This window comes from Nelusetta ayraudi, unplaced genomic scaffold (genome assembly GCF_046127955.1).
Source record: "Nelusetta ayraudi isolate G7.1 ecotype Tasmania unplaced genomic scaffold, CSIRO-AGI_Nayr_v1 ptg000136l, whole genome shotgun sequence".
Taxonomy (NCBI): Eukaryota; Metazoa; Chordata; class Actinopteri; order Tetraodontiformes; family Monacanthidae; genus Nelusetta; species Nelusetta ayraudi.
This window is the reverse complement of record NW_027466186.1, coordinates 4,359,624-4,372,432: the sequence shown is the minus strand read 5'-3', so window position 1 is coordinate 4,372,432 and position 12,809 is coordinate 4,359,624. Positions and strand designations below refer to the sequence as shown.

The following is a 12,809-nucleotide window of genomic DNA, read 5'->3' as shown; positions in this document are numbered from 1 at the left end:
TCCGAGCCCGCCGGTGTTTCAACAGCGAAAACAAACAGCGGCCCAATTTTTCATAACAAGGGCTGTTATCGTAGCAATTTCAGTCAAATGAAAACAGCCGCCGTGCTTCAGAGCTCGGTAGCTTATGTGAAATTGAGACCAAAGAAAAGCAAAAATTACGCCCAGGGAGCGGCGCGGGGGGAAAAAAACATTTTTGGGGGGAAATGGAATCGAAGTGGATTGAACAGATATGACAGTACGATGAAAGAGTCACCGCGATATTGTATTTATTTTTCCCTCATTCCCCCACAGACAGAAAGGGCTTTGCGTGTAGATGTGGCGCGTTGCTGCAAAACGTCCTTATCTTATGACAAAAAACAAATTCAACACGTTTTTTTTTTTTTCTCACCAAAGCACCAACAAATTAAACTTTATAAATATTACGCTTTCACTCCTGGCCAAATGTTGCTCTGTCACTGCTCCAATCTTCCAAAACATTTGTCGGGTGCCAGAAACACTACCTGCGTTCCCACTACTACTGTAGAATAAGCAAAACTCAGTCAGCTTTCAGTCTCAGTCGGTGGTACGATGCAGAGGAGACGGGCGGAGACGTAGCAGTCCAAGCGGATGGGATCCGCCTGTGAGGTCACATCTAAAGCTCAGCCGCCTCAGGTGAAGGAGGCGTGTCCTCGCACTATCAAGACAAACGACACCCGGGCCGAGCTCGGCACCTTCCCACAGCCACTTCACTCCCCAAGTGTCACTCCACATCAAGCTAGCCGAGGAGGGCACTTGTCAGGAAGGCGGGAGGGTATAAATAGAGTGGGATGCCCTTTACGCTCCGCTGGAGCTGGGAAGTAGCCGTCGCCGTGGCAACGCCCCGCTCCGCATCCCGCGTGAGGAAAAAAGATCCTACTTTTTTTTCTCACTGATGTCTACAGCAGTGGAAGCAGTCTGCTCAGTCTGAGGCGGCCCCGGATGTGGCTATATCCCTCTGCAGGAATGATCAAGTGGAGGAGGGGTGGCTGATGGGTGAAGGAGCATTTAGTTTGAATCAGAGTCAAAAAAAAAAAAGAAGTGCACCTATGACTCTGACTCAAGGGGTATTTGGGGTTGCTTACATATTCATATATGAGTTTGAGGTTTTTGGGTTGTCACATAAGGAGGCCAAATAGCATATTGAATTGCAATTTTTTAATCCCTGTAGAGAGTTTATCATGAAACATTTAGCACTTTTATCTGCTCCTTCACACGACGCTGTGGATGGGTTCCTCCAGCTTTAACATCCCAAAGTGTCTTCCGGGGGCATCGCTGTTTATGAGTGCAGCATTTTATATTATTATCGTATCTGGAACAGGTGTCCCCGCTCTGGCATTTATCCAGTCTTAAAGTTTTAGTTCCTCTGCTCTGCCTATTGCTTGTCTTGGCATTGTGCGTGCGTGTGTGTGCGTGTGTGTGCGCTCGCGTGCGTGCGTGCGTGTGTGTGTGTGTGTGTGTGTGTGGACACTCAAAGGAGGAGCCCATCATCCTTGATCGCTGTTTAGTGAATTTTTTTATTGGCTCGTTTTCTCTTTCGTAGGTTAGTCTGCAGTTTTCAGGAGATGTTGCAGATAAAAGGAAAAGGATACTCGATCAGTTCCCTCAGTTACGTGTTGCTATAACAGAGTATCTGATAAAGTGGCCGGTGAGGTTATAAATACATGTGCTGCTTCACTGGTGACCGTGCTAAATACAACCTTTCTTCTTTAAACTCGAGCAATTTTTGTATTTAGTTGTAGTTCAGTTGAATTGTCTCAGTGTAAGTTGCAGCTTCATTAAAGTTACCCTTATGTTCCACAGAGGTGGAGGGCTAATGCCCGGCTCTGTTTAAGGTAGCTGGAAAAACAGAAGTCACCGCTGCATCATCATCACTTTTCTAAGCAGATCCAGAGCGGCGGCGCTGGCCGCCCACGCAGCAGGTGTGCTCGCTGACTCAGCCAGACAGACAGAGGCTCGCTGACGGTCTGCGCTTTTTAACGTAGCCTCCAGGTAGAACCGGGACAGCAAAACAATTCACCCGTTGTGAGGCACGTGCGTTCCGCCGGTCGGGCCGGTGCAGGAGGCTGCGGAGGTGCAGCGGCGTGATGTGACGAAGGGAGAGTCTGAGGAATGTAGAAGGATGTGTTGCTGACGAGAAAGCGACAAATCCAAAACAGAATTGGAAGGCAAACGAGGAGGAACATCAGAGGGAGTCGGAGAAGTGAATGGTGGGATGGTGGAACAGTTTGTAGGTGCAGTGACGCTGTAGCTGGTCTATGAAATAACAGCAACTGTCTTTTTTTTTTATTTATTTCATTGTGCAATAGAACAATACAGTGACATTGATAGATACTGTATTGATCTCCAGGAGAGAGAAACACAGAGTGAATAATAAACCACAACATGAATGGTTTTGTTTGTGTGTATCCATGCATGCATATCAATATTGCAGTTAAAAAGTTCAGTATTATTATGAAGTAATAATTACTACAATTATCAGACTGAGAAATCAGTAATAATGTTAACAGAAATATTAATAAAGACCCTCTTTGTGTGTGTGTGTGTGTGTGTGTGTGTGTGTGTGTGTGTGTGTGTGTGTGTGTGTGTGTGTGTGTGTCTCAGGTGCTGGGTTGGATCCGTAACGGCGAGTCCATGTTGAACGCTGGTCTGATCACAGCCAGCTCGCTGCAGGAAGCCGAGCAGCTGCAGAAGGAACACGAGCAATTCCAGCACGCGATAGAGGTAAAAAAAAAAAAAAAAAAAAATCAAAGTTGTTACGTCCAGGTGTCTCTCTGCTATCAGCTCTCTCATCCTTCCATCCTTCCTTCTCCTCAGCTATATTTATCCCCCGCTCCTGCCTCTCTCCCTCCTCCATCTCTCTCCTCACCCTTCACCGCTCGACCTTTTTCCCTCGCAGCGAGCAGATCGGGATTCTGAACACCTCCGCTTTACCTTTTCTCCCCCACATTTGGCGCTGATTATTCAGGCCGCGCTCCCTTTGAACTCTGCCGAGTCGGTGGCGCCGCGTTGTCATGCAGGCCTTCACCTGACCCACTTTCACGCCGCTCATCTCGTGCGAGACGCTCGCTCAGAGGAACTGTGTTTTTTTTTTTTTCTTTTTGTTTGTTTTTTTTTTCACCATTGCCGCCGATTCGATGGGGGAGAATTAACATGCACGTCGCGGCCTCGCCTCACGACGCTCTGTACAGGCTCCTGCGTGCCAAGATAGAAATCGATGTAGGAATATTCTCCTTGATGTTGCCCTGCAGGTGCTGCCGCTGTTATCAAGGCTCGCCAGAAATCTTTCCTTTTTTTTTTTCCTCCCTCCCTCCAACAAAGTGTTGCATCCGCCAGACGCTGTTGTTTTTGTGATCTCTTTATCTCATTTCTTTCTCATTTTACAACACAGCTGCAATTAAAAATGCTGTGTTTCCTCTGGTTATCGAGGCAATCGCCGCGATACGGACATGGCAACGATTTCTCGACTTTCACCAATCGTTGTGCCTCTCCTCCCCCTCCCCACCTCTGTGTCATACGTAGAAAACCCACCAGAGTGCGCTACAGGTGCAGCAGAAGGCCGAGGCCTTACTCCAGGCAAACCACTACGACATGGATATGATCAGGGACTGTGCGGAGAAGGTATCGCCGTCGCCAAATCTCAAACAAAAATCTCTATCTAACAAGGAGGCTTAAGAAATGAACCTGTTTCCTTTTGTTTTCCTGGGAACTGAAGGTGGCGGATCACTGGCAGCAGCTGATGCTGAAGATGGAGGACCGGCTCAAACTGGTCAACGCCTCCGTGGCCTTCTACAAGACCTCTGAGCAGGTACGCAGGCGTCTTAAAAGGACCCGTATTTCGATTTTGCGGTCTTTGCCTGTCATGCCCGACTCCAGTGCAGCACCTTCACCGAGTAACTTCGCTCAAAGAACATCAATAATTATTTAGCCCTCTGTTTATAGCCTTCTTTAAGTTTCTTTTAGTTTCTGCTTCCTGCCAAACCTGATGCTTTGCTGTGCATTGCACTTGTTCAGAAGGGGAAGTAAAAACAAACCCTTGGCTTTGGGTGTTTTCACTGACATGGGAAAAGGGCCAGTGGGGAACCAATGCCCTTTGTGACATCACAAAGAGCTGATTGTGTTTTAGGACACACTGCGCACTTCACATTTCATTTCTCATTGCTGTGAAATGACTTTCTCTCAATGTAAGATGGGAATCAAAACAATCTATGGCAGGTTTGCCGTGCAATGTAATGCAGCTGCAGGATGGTGTGCCGTACTTGATGTGGCTGCGTGCTCTTTGGCTCAGGTGTGCAGCGTGTTGGAAAGCCTGGAGCAGGAGTACAAGAGGGAAGAAGACTGGTGCGGCGGCGCCGACAAGCTGGGGCCCAACAGCGAGTCGGACCACGTCACTCCGATGATCAGCAAACACCTGGAGCAGAAAGAGGCTTTCCTCAAGGTGACGCAGTCATTGCACTTGGGATCGAGGGGGCCGGGGGGGGGGGGGCAAAAAAGGCGACATGTCAAATCGAGCGCTGTGACTGGAATTTGTTTTGCTTGTTTTCCGGGAAACCTTTGAGTGACATCTGTTCTCATTCTGCGTAATGACAGGCCTGCACGTTAGCTCGGCGCAACGCTGACGTCTTCCTCAAGTACCTTCACAGGAACAGTGTCAACATGCCCGGCATGCTGTCCCACGTCAAAGCTCCGGAGACTCAGGTCAAGAGTAAGTGCAACCGCCCAGCACTCACCTGCATCTTGCCTACTTTGCCGTTGCAGTAACACAAAATCAAAGAATTACTCAGAAAAATAGCTGTCCAACTGTGTTTCCTCTGCTTCTTTGATTTCATTTTTCTAAACCAGACATCTTGAATGAGTTGCTGCAGAGGGAAAACAGAGTGCTTCACTTCTGGACCATGAGGAAGCGGAGGCTGGACCAGTGCCAGCAGTATGTCGTGTTTGAACGCAGCGCCAAACAGGTGCGTCCACGTGATGTCGTCCCGTGCGGCAGGTTGGCGGCTGGCGGCTGAGCGGCTCGATGCAAACACACAAAGATTTGATGATCTTACACTGGAGATGAGGACGAGGATTCCGCTTCTTAAGAACAGCAGCTTTGAAAATATGACAGCTGACAGAAAGTTTTATTACTTAGCATCATGTCTCCATTTACTTTTTACCCATCGCACAACTAATAAATTCAACGTACTATTTTTTCCCCTCTTTTTGCCATGATCAAAGAACTGAATCAACACCAGTTGGGACCATGTTAATAAATGAGCAGCGTCTCAGACCATTCATTTCCAAAAAACACACACTGTTAATACCAAAACTAATATACTTGATTTCAAAAACAGCCACTGGAGGGTTTGTTCACTCAGTGGAGGCCAAGTTACAAACAAGATCACTTGCTCCCTCTTGTGGCGTTTGGGCAACACAGTGAACACGAGCCTGTTCAAAACAAATGACATCATGTTTTGTTTTTTTTTCTAGGACAGGAGCTATTACAGGGTTGTCCAGATTTTATCCCCCAGGGTCCAAGTGTGTCTCTGGGTCATAAACCAGTCCTGTCGCTGCCCAGGAGTACAGAGAACATTCAAAAGGACATCAGCTTGAAAAATATATGACATTTAATGTGCCAACAAGCAAACGTTGTCTTGATTAGCGGCAGCATATTTTCTACTCCTTGTTTATTACGGTGATTTTTTTTCTTCTTAATGTGAAATTTCCATTCCCGAAGGCTAAAATAACCCGGTGGAAACGCATAACGCTGAAAACCCTCAGCGCTTAAAAGTTATAAAAACATCCAATTAAAGAAAAGCGGCGACGGCAAGTACGACTACAATTATGTAAACCGCCCCCCCGGCTGTAATTTCATAGTAGTCATGAGAGTCGAAAAGCGCCTCGGCTCGGACTCCTCGGCCCCCGCTGCAAACTGCGTTGCCGACGTCCCCGCAGTGCAAACGCCGCCGCTCATCATTGCCCCATTTTTCCACAGGCCCTGGAATGGATCCACGACACCGGGGAGTTCTACCTGTCCACACACACGTCCACCGGCTCCAGCATCCATCACACGCAGGAGCTGCTGAAGGAGCACGAGGACTTCCAGATCACAGCCAAGGTACCTTTCCTCTTCTGTCATCTTGTTTTGTTTCATTATGTCAGTGGTCACCAACCTCCTTGAACCCGAGAGCTGCTTCGTGGGTCCTGAGTCATGTGAAGGGCGACCAGTTTGCTACACTCTACTGTAATAACAAGCTTTCTCAGTTATGCCACCGGTCAAAAGTTTGGACTCACCTTCTCATGCATTTTTTTTTTTATTTTATTTTATTTTTTTTTTGTCTTTACAACTTTCTACACTGCAGATAGATACTGAAGACATCAAATATATGAGCAAGATATACGTAAATAAGCAGCTAAGAAAAACACGTTCAGTGACTCTAAATATGCTTTTTATGAACGGTGGCTATTTTGAAGAATCTAAATATAAAACGTGGTTGAGTAATTTTACACTTTTATTGTTCCCTACATGATTCCATGTGTGTTCATACGTAGTTTTTGGAAGTGAAGGTAAAGGGGGCAAATTCTATGATTTTCCTCCCTGTCGCTCTGGCCCTCGTGTTGTGCATTGGAGTGCGTGAGCCGCGGCCCCAGCGCTCCGCCGTGGGGCCCATGCCCAGGGCGGCCGTATTGTCCCACGGGCCCTGCGCTGCTGTGTCACTGTTATTGTGCGAGCTTTTGTGTCGGCCCGGCGAGGCAAACACACTGACTCCTCGCGCTCTCTTTATCTGCTTACCTGCCTTTTCCCCGCTGTCCCCGCCACCCACCAACCCCTCCCACCCAATGTCGCCCTATTGACAGCAAACCAAAGAGCGGGTGAAGCTGTTGATCCAGCTGGCCGACGGGTTTTGTGACAAGGGTCACGCCCATGCGCTGGAGATAAAGAAATGGGTATCCTCGGTGGACAAGCGCTACCGGGACTTCTCTCTCCGCATGGACAAGTACAGAACCTCGCTAGAGACGGCGCTTGGCATCTCCTCCGACTCCAACAAAGCCGTGAGTGCCGCGCGTCCAGAGTGATTGTGGGCTTTCGGGCTGCTTTTGTTTCCGAGCGCGTTAGACAAAACAAAAGCTCATTTTGACGGGCGGTTGAAAGCGCGGCGGTAAAAGAGTGTGCTTTGTAAAGACAGGATTCCTGTATTTGCTGTTATCTCTTTCGCTTATGAATTTAAAAATAGAAGAAGGAAAGAAATCACGTCGGTCGACTGGTGTGCGGGGCCGTCGCGCCTGTTGTGCCCAACGTAAAAGCCACTGTGTCCTTCGCAGAGTAAAGAGCTGCAGCTCGACATTATCCCGGCCAGTGCGCCGGGGTCAGAGGTCAAGCTGAGGGATGCTGCCCACGAGCTCAATGAGGAAAAGAGGAAGTCAGCACGAAGGAAAGAGTAAGTCCAACTCGAATGATTAGGATTCATTTAGTTCCAAAATGTACTGGCAAACAGGCTCCCTGACTGTTCTCACTCTGCCGTTTTCTTAATTATGTAAATACATCACAATTACGTGACAATTCTCTGGCTCACCTGTGGCTGAATAACTTACTGTGTGTTGTGGAAGGCTAGCGAACACAACGCGCACCATTTTCTATTGCTTGGCCATCGGGCTATTTAATCGAAATAGTTAGCAACCACTACTCAACCACCACTGCTCAATCCACATTTTTCAGTGCAGTCTGTTTGTTAGCTCTCTGTCTTTTTCTATTATTTTCTGAGGATATCTGATTTTTGCTTTCAAGTGATTTATCAAATGCAGCACTCAGAATCTTTTGTATGCCTTCGTACAATGACAATAAGCAGTAAGCTAGCTAGCAACCTAAAACAAATGTGGGACTTCATTATACATCAGTTCTAAGTGAGGTCTAAACAGTTCATGTTCAAGTATTCCCTCGTTATTCTTTCTTCAGGTTTATAATGGCCGAGCTGATTCAAACAGAGAAAGCCTACGTCAGAGACCTGCGAGAGTGTATGGATGTAAGCACTTGACCAAAAACACGCACGCCACTCACACATTAAAATGTGAAAGTTGTACATTTATATTCATTTGTATCTATTTACGTTTCTGTGATCTAAAAGAATGCCTCATGTGCCATTTCTGTTGATCTCTTAGTCTAAATGTCTCTTTTTACTGTGCATTTTAAATGTTAGTCGGAAATCAAAATGTTAAATGAGATCTATTTTCATCAGATGGGATGCAGCAAAGATGTTTCTGAATTTTTACTAACCGCGCTGCTGCGATGGTGCGTGCTTGTGCTCAGACATACCTGTGGGAGATGACCAGCGGCGTGGAGGAGATTCCTCCCGGCATTGTCAACAAGGAGCACATCATCTTTGGAAACATGCAGGACCTCTTCGAGTTCCATCACAAGTCAGTAGGCCCATGAGCTGCTGCCGTTCGCCTCTGCTCTTCTGTCAACATCAACACCAGCTGGAAAACCTTGATCCAGTGACAAAAGAATAAGACATAATTTGATGATGATGATGATGATGACGATGACGACGATGACGATGATGCTAATACCATCTTTACTTGTGCAGCATTTTCCTGAAGGAGTTGGAGAAATATGAGCAGCTTCCAGAAGATGTGGGACATTGCTTTGTGACTTGGGTGAGACACCTTTAAGTTCCAATTTCCTGAGTGAAAAACCTGACAACGTTACGCCAAAGAATGTTCAGGTTTTCCCTCAGTGTGTTCAAACTTTCGTAATACTGCAAAGTTTGGAACGCTTACCGCATTCCAAACTTTTCTAATGTTACACACTGCTGCTTCTTTGTTTTCCAGGCTGATAAGTTCCAGATGTACGTCAATTACTGTAAGAACAAGCCTGACTCCACTCAGCTGATCTTGGAACACGCTGGACCCTACTTCGACGTGAGTGATTTCCACTGCCTTTGGCTGTCCACATAAGCAGACAGTGGATTTTCACGTTCTGTTCTCCCTTTTTCTTTTTTCATGTCGCTCTGTTAATAGTTGTGATTTAGCGTCGGCAGATTGGAAAAAAAGACGCTGGACTTTGGTGACTCTGTTTCGTCTTTAACAGGAAATCCAGCAAAGGCATCGCCTCGCAAACTCCATCTCCTCTTACCTGATCAAACCAGTCCAGAGAATCACCAAGTACCAGCTTCTCCTCAAGGTGCAGCTTTTTCCGTCAACCATTGTCGTTTTTTTTTTTTTTCCCCTTTAAACCAAAATAATAGCTGTGTTTTAAACGTTCTCTTCTGCTAAACGCCAGCGTTTATGTCAATGTGCTCTTGCTGTAGGAGCTGTTGACATGCTGTGAAGAAGGTAAAGGGGAGATCAAGGACGGACTTGAAGTGATGCTCAGCGTCCCAAAGAAAGCTAATGATGCCATGCACCTGTCTATGCTGGATGGTAGGAACGCACGCACTCACTCGCTCACTCTCGCACTCTCACCAGGCCGTCGCTTTCAGTCTTTTTATGGAAACTCGCCATCCTTTTGCTGTTACGAGCTGGAGAGCTAATCTAAAAAAAAGCGCCTGACCCTCCTTTATAATTCCAGCGCTTTTCGGCTCTCTCGGCTTCACTTTTTCGCTCTCCCCTCTCCCGCCGACAGGATTTGACGGAAACATCGACTCCCAGGGAGAACTGATACTGCAGGAGTCCTTCCAGGTCTGGGATCCCAAGACTTTGATCCGGAAGGGACGCGACCGGCACCTCTTCCTCTTTGAGATGTCTCTGGTCTTTAGCAAGGAAGTCAAAGACTCAAACGGGCGCAGCAAGTACCTCTACAAGAGCAAGCTCTTTGTAAGTCACGTCCTGCCTCACCTGGCTTGTGTCTCTTCTTTATTCCTGGGCGCTACAGCTACTGAGCTCAACCTGAAACCCACTGGGGGCTTAGTGCTAATGCTAACAGTCTGGATGGCCAATTCTGATTTGAGGTCTACATCAGAGTTTATTTTGTTTTTACCATCTTATTTTATTTTTTTTGTCCGTTTTAATCTTCTTTAAAAGTGGCCCATATCAACTGAAGCATAACAGCCAATGCGTAGCCGCAATGTGGCAAACCAACCTGAAAAGGGTTGGTTGTTTACAATTAGCATGCTAGCATTAGCGTCCTGCAGCTGGATGATATTGATAAATTCACACATGGGAGGAAATGTTAAACTTCCATTTCCACAAATATAATTCATTTATCCCCACATATGAAGGACAACAGTATCTGAATTCATTCACTTCCTTGTTGCAACATAATAGTTCATTCAAGATCAAATCTTCAAATCGTACTTCGCACATTTCAGCCTCTACAGCTGATCCGTCAGTATGTAGAAGTTAACGGACGCACAAAATTGTTGTCATCATTTATTTCCCTGCAGTCGTTTTGGTGACTCTGTTTATTCTCTCTGTTCAGACGTCGGAGCTCGGAGTGACCGAGCACGTGGAGGGAGATCCCTGCAAGTTTGCCCTGTGGGTGGGCAGGACCCCGACGTCTGACAACAAAATCGTCCTCAAGGTACTGAGATGGCGATAAATATGAAGACTTTTTCGGGCAATGTTTATTCTCGCATTCGTTTTCATCAATATTTGAACAGGGTGTTAAGCTTAAATTTTGTTAAGCTTCTTTGGTCGACCCAGCATATTTTGCTGATTCACCTCCTCCGCTCTGAGTTTAATATAGAACCCCGTATGGCTCCTGGTTTGCAGGGATCAGTGGAGTTGTTTGCACATGAAAATGAAAATCCTACGCGGTTCGTACTGTGTGCAGGCAAGAAGGTTCGCCCGCCACTGGGGGATGGAGGAGCTCCTCGCTGCAATTTATTCACCCATTACCGATCGCGTAGCAATTGATGGCTCACAAGTCAAACTTGCTTGCTTGCAAGCTGGGTAACTCTCAAGCAGTGAGTCAGAGACAGTTTTATTCAGGGAGTGCGTGCGTGCGCGCGTGCGTGCGTGCGTGCGTGCGTGCGTGACTGATAGAAAGAAAACAAGCAAGACTGCGTCTTGAGTTGTGAGCGCAGTTTTTGTTCAACAAGTTCAGACGGCCGCCCTAACCGGCGCCTTATGCAACGCGGCGCCTCGGCAGCCTCGGCGCTGCCGGTTGCTAAGCGAAGGAGGAAGTGAAGGCGAGGAAAGGGCTGGAGAAGTGCACACGGCGGCGGGCAGGCAAGTGCGTCGACTCCGTGACGTCAATGGCAGGCTGACGACAAAGGATGGTTTTTCCCTGTGTGGAATCCATAAGTGGGGTTTAGGCGAGGAGAGGAAGCTACACCCGCAAATGTAACCCCTCCGCGACCTTTTGGATTTTGTCTCACGTATCCGTCTGCTGAGAGCGCCTGGAGGAGCCCTCTGTCTTCCGCTCTCAAACGGACCAATCAGATGTGTCACCGCTGACTCGGCCACAGCTGCTACAGCTGGAGGCGCGAAAATTAGCCGTGAGTCACCGCTGTGCGGCTAACCGCTACGCGCCATGGTGTTATACTATGCTGTTGCCGTTAGTAAAAGGCTAAACAAGGTTGTCTGCAAGACAATGGGATTGTTGCGGTAGTTCTTTGGACTTCCTTTTATGTGAAAATGTCATATCGCTCTGATAAACCTGTAGCGCTAGCTCTGCTCGTCTCATTAGCAGCAGCAGCTCGGCACGTGTTATTTCTTTTTTCCCTAGGAGGTTTTTGTTGGGGTAAGCACGCCCCAAACTCACCCAAACTCATTTGATTGGTCACTGCAAGGTCTCCCACTTCTACCTGGAGTGCGGCACTTCTTCTTTGTCAGTCATTTGTACCTTTTCCTGTTCCACTCTGTAAAACACGTTGAGCTGCGTTTCATGGAATGAAAGGTGCTATAGTTGTATTATACAGTATGTATCCCGAGAGTTCTTTGACTGCAAATGTGAAAAATAAATGCGAGGTGGAATGTGCATCAGGAGGACGCTCGGCCCTTCCTGGCAGCCGCCCGCACCGTCGCCCTCGGTGGTGTCGTTTTCCCACAATGCAATGTGACCGCCGTTTAACACCACGTGACTCCGACACTCTGCCACTGCTCCCCTCAGGCTTCAAGTATCGAGAACAAACAGGACTGGATCAAACACATCCGGGAGGTCATCCAGGAGCGAACCGTCCACCTGCGCGGAGCTCTGAAAGAGCCCATCCACATCCCCAAAACCACCACCACCAAGCTGAAGGGCAGACGGTGAGAACAACCAGGGGGCCTTTCTCCTCCCTCCTGCGACGTGACACAGCACGACGCAACTTTTCATTACGGCTCTGAAAAAAAATCGCACAAGTCCTGGCAGGCAGCTTAGACGAATAGAGGACCGTTTTAAAACTGGTTCCGCACTAATAGAGTAGCGACCTAGAGTGAAAAGTCATCAAGTGCTGATGTGAAGGCGACTGCCCTTTGTTCTCGGCGACTCGACGACCTTTCACCTTTCGTCCGCAAAGCTTCTTGACTTCAGATACGAACTCATTCATACGTAGGCGACGGTTCGAAACTCAAGAAGCCTTTCGGTTGAAAGGTGAAACGTCGCCAGGCAACTCGGCATGACCCAAGCAACTGAGAATCCATATCATGCAAACATCTCAGACCTGAGGATGCAACGTCTCACTAGTTTAACAACGAGCCTTTCCTGTCTGACTGGATGGTTACTGATAAATCTGTCCGATGGTGTGTGCCAGCAGGGATGGAGAGGAGCTGGACAGTCAAGGCGACGCCAGCAGCCAACCGGACACCATCTCCATCGCTTCCCGCACATCCCAGAACACACTGGACAGTGATAAGGTAGAACACACACTCGCACACACACACACTTTCAG

At 47.7% G+C, this 12,809-nt stretch overlaps 1 protein-coding gene across 5 annotated transcripts in view; it reads left to right on the top strand.

Annotated features, from left to right (window-relative positions):
• The window catches only part of triob (trio Rho guanine nucleotide exchange factor b), a 95,527-nt gene that overhangs the window by 56,463 nt on the left and 26,255 nt on the right, over positions 1 to 12,809 (top strand). For all 5 annotated transcript variants that reach the window (XM_076012849.1, XM_076012848.1, XM_076012850.1 and 2 more), the window contains 19 exons: positions 2,620 to 2,739; positions 3,538 to 3,636; positions 3,731 to 3,823; positions 4,304 to 4,453; positions 4,606 to 4,720; positions 4,858 to 4,973; positions 5,990 to 6,112; positions 6,853 to 7,047; positions 7,318 to 7,433; positions 7,949 to 8,015; positions 8,300 to 8,409; positions 8,580 to 8,649; positions 8,824 to 8,913; positions 9,083 to 9,175; positions 9,303 to 9,414; positions 9,617 to 9,807; positions 10,412 to 10,513; positions 12,047 to 12,186; positions 12,675 to 12,774. In XM_076012849.1, coding sequence (XP_075868964.1) covers positions 2,620 to 2,739; positions 3,538 to 3,636; positions 3,731 to 3,823; positions 4,304 to 4,453; positions 4,606 to 4,720; positions 4,858 to 4,973; positions 5,990 to 6,112; positions 6,853 to 7,047; positions 7,318 to 7,433; positions 7,949 to 8,015; positions 8,300 to 8,409; positions 8,580 to 8,649; positions 8,824 to 8,913; positions 9,083 to 9,175; positions 9,303 to 9,414; positions 9,617 to 9,807; positions 10,412 to 10,513; positions 12,047 to 12,186; positions 12,675 to 12,774 — 2,202 coding nt within the window. The remainder of the gene's footprint in view (positions 1 to 2,619; positions 2,740 to 3,537; positions 3,637 to 3,730; positions 3,824 to 4,303; positions 4,454 to 4,605; positions 4,721 to 4,857; positions 4,974 to 5,989; positions 6,113 to 6,852; positions 7,048 to 7,317; positions 7,434 to 7,948; positions 8,016 to 8,299; positions 8,410 to 8,579; positions 8,650 to 8,823; positions 8,914 to 9,082; positions 9,176 to 9,302; positions 9,415 to 9,616; positions 9,808 to 10,411; positions 10,514 to 12,046; positions 12,187 to 12,674; positions 12,775 to 12,809) is intronic.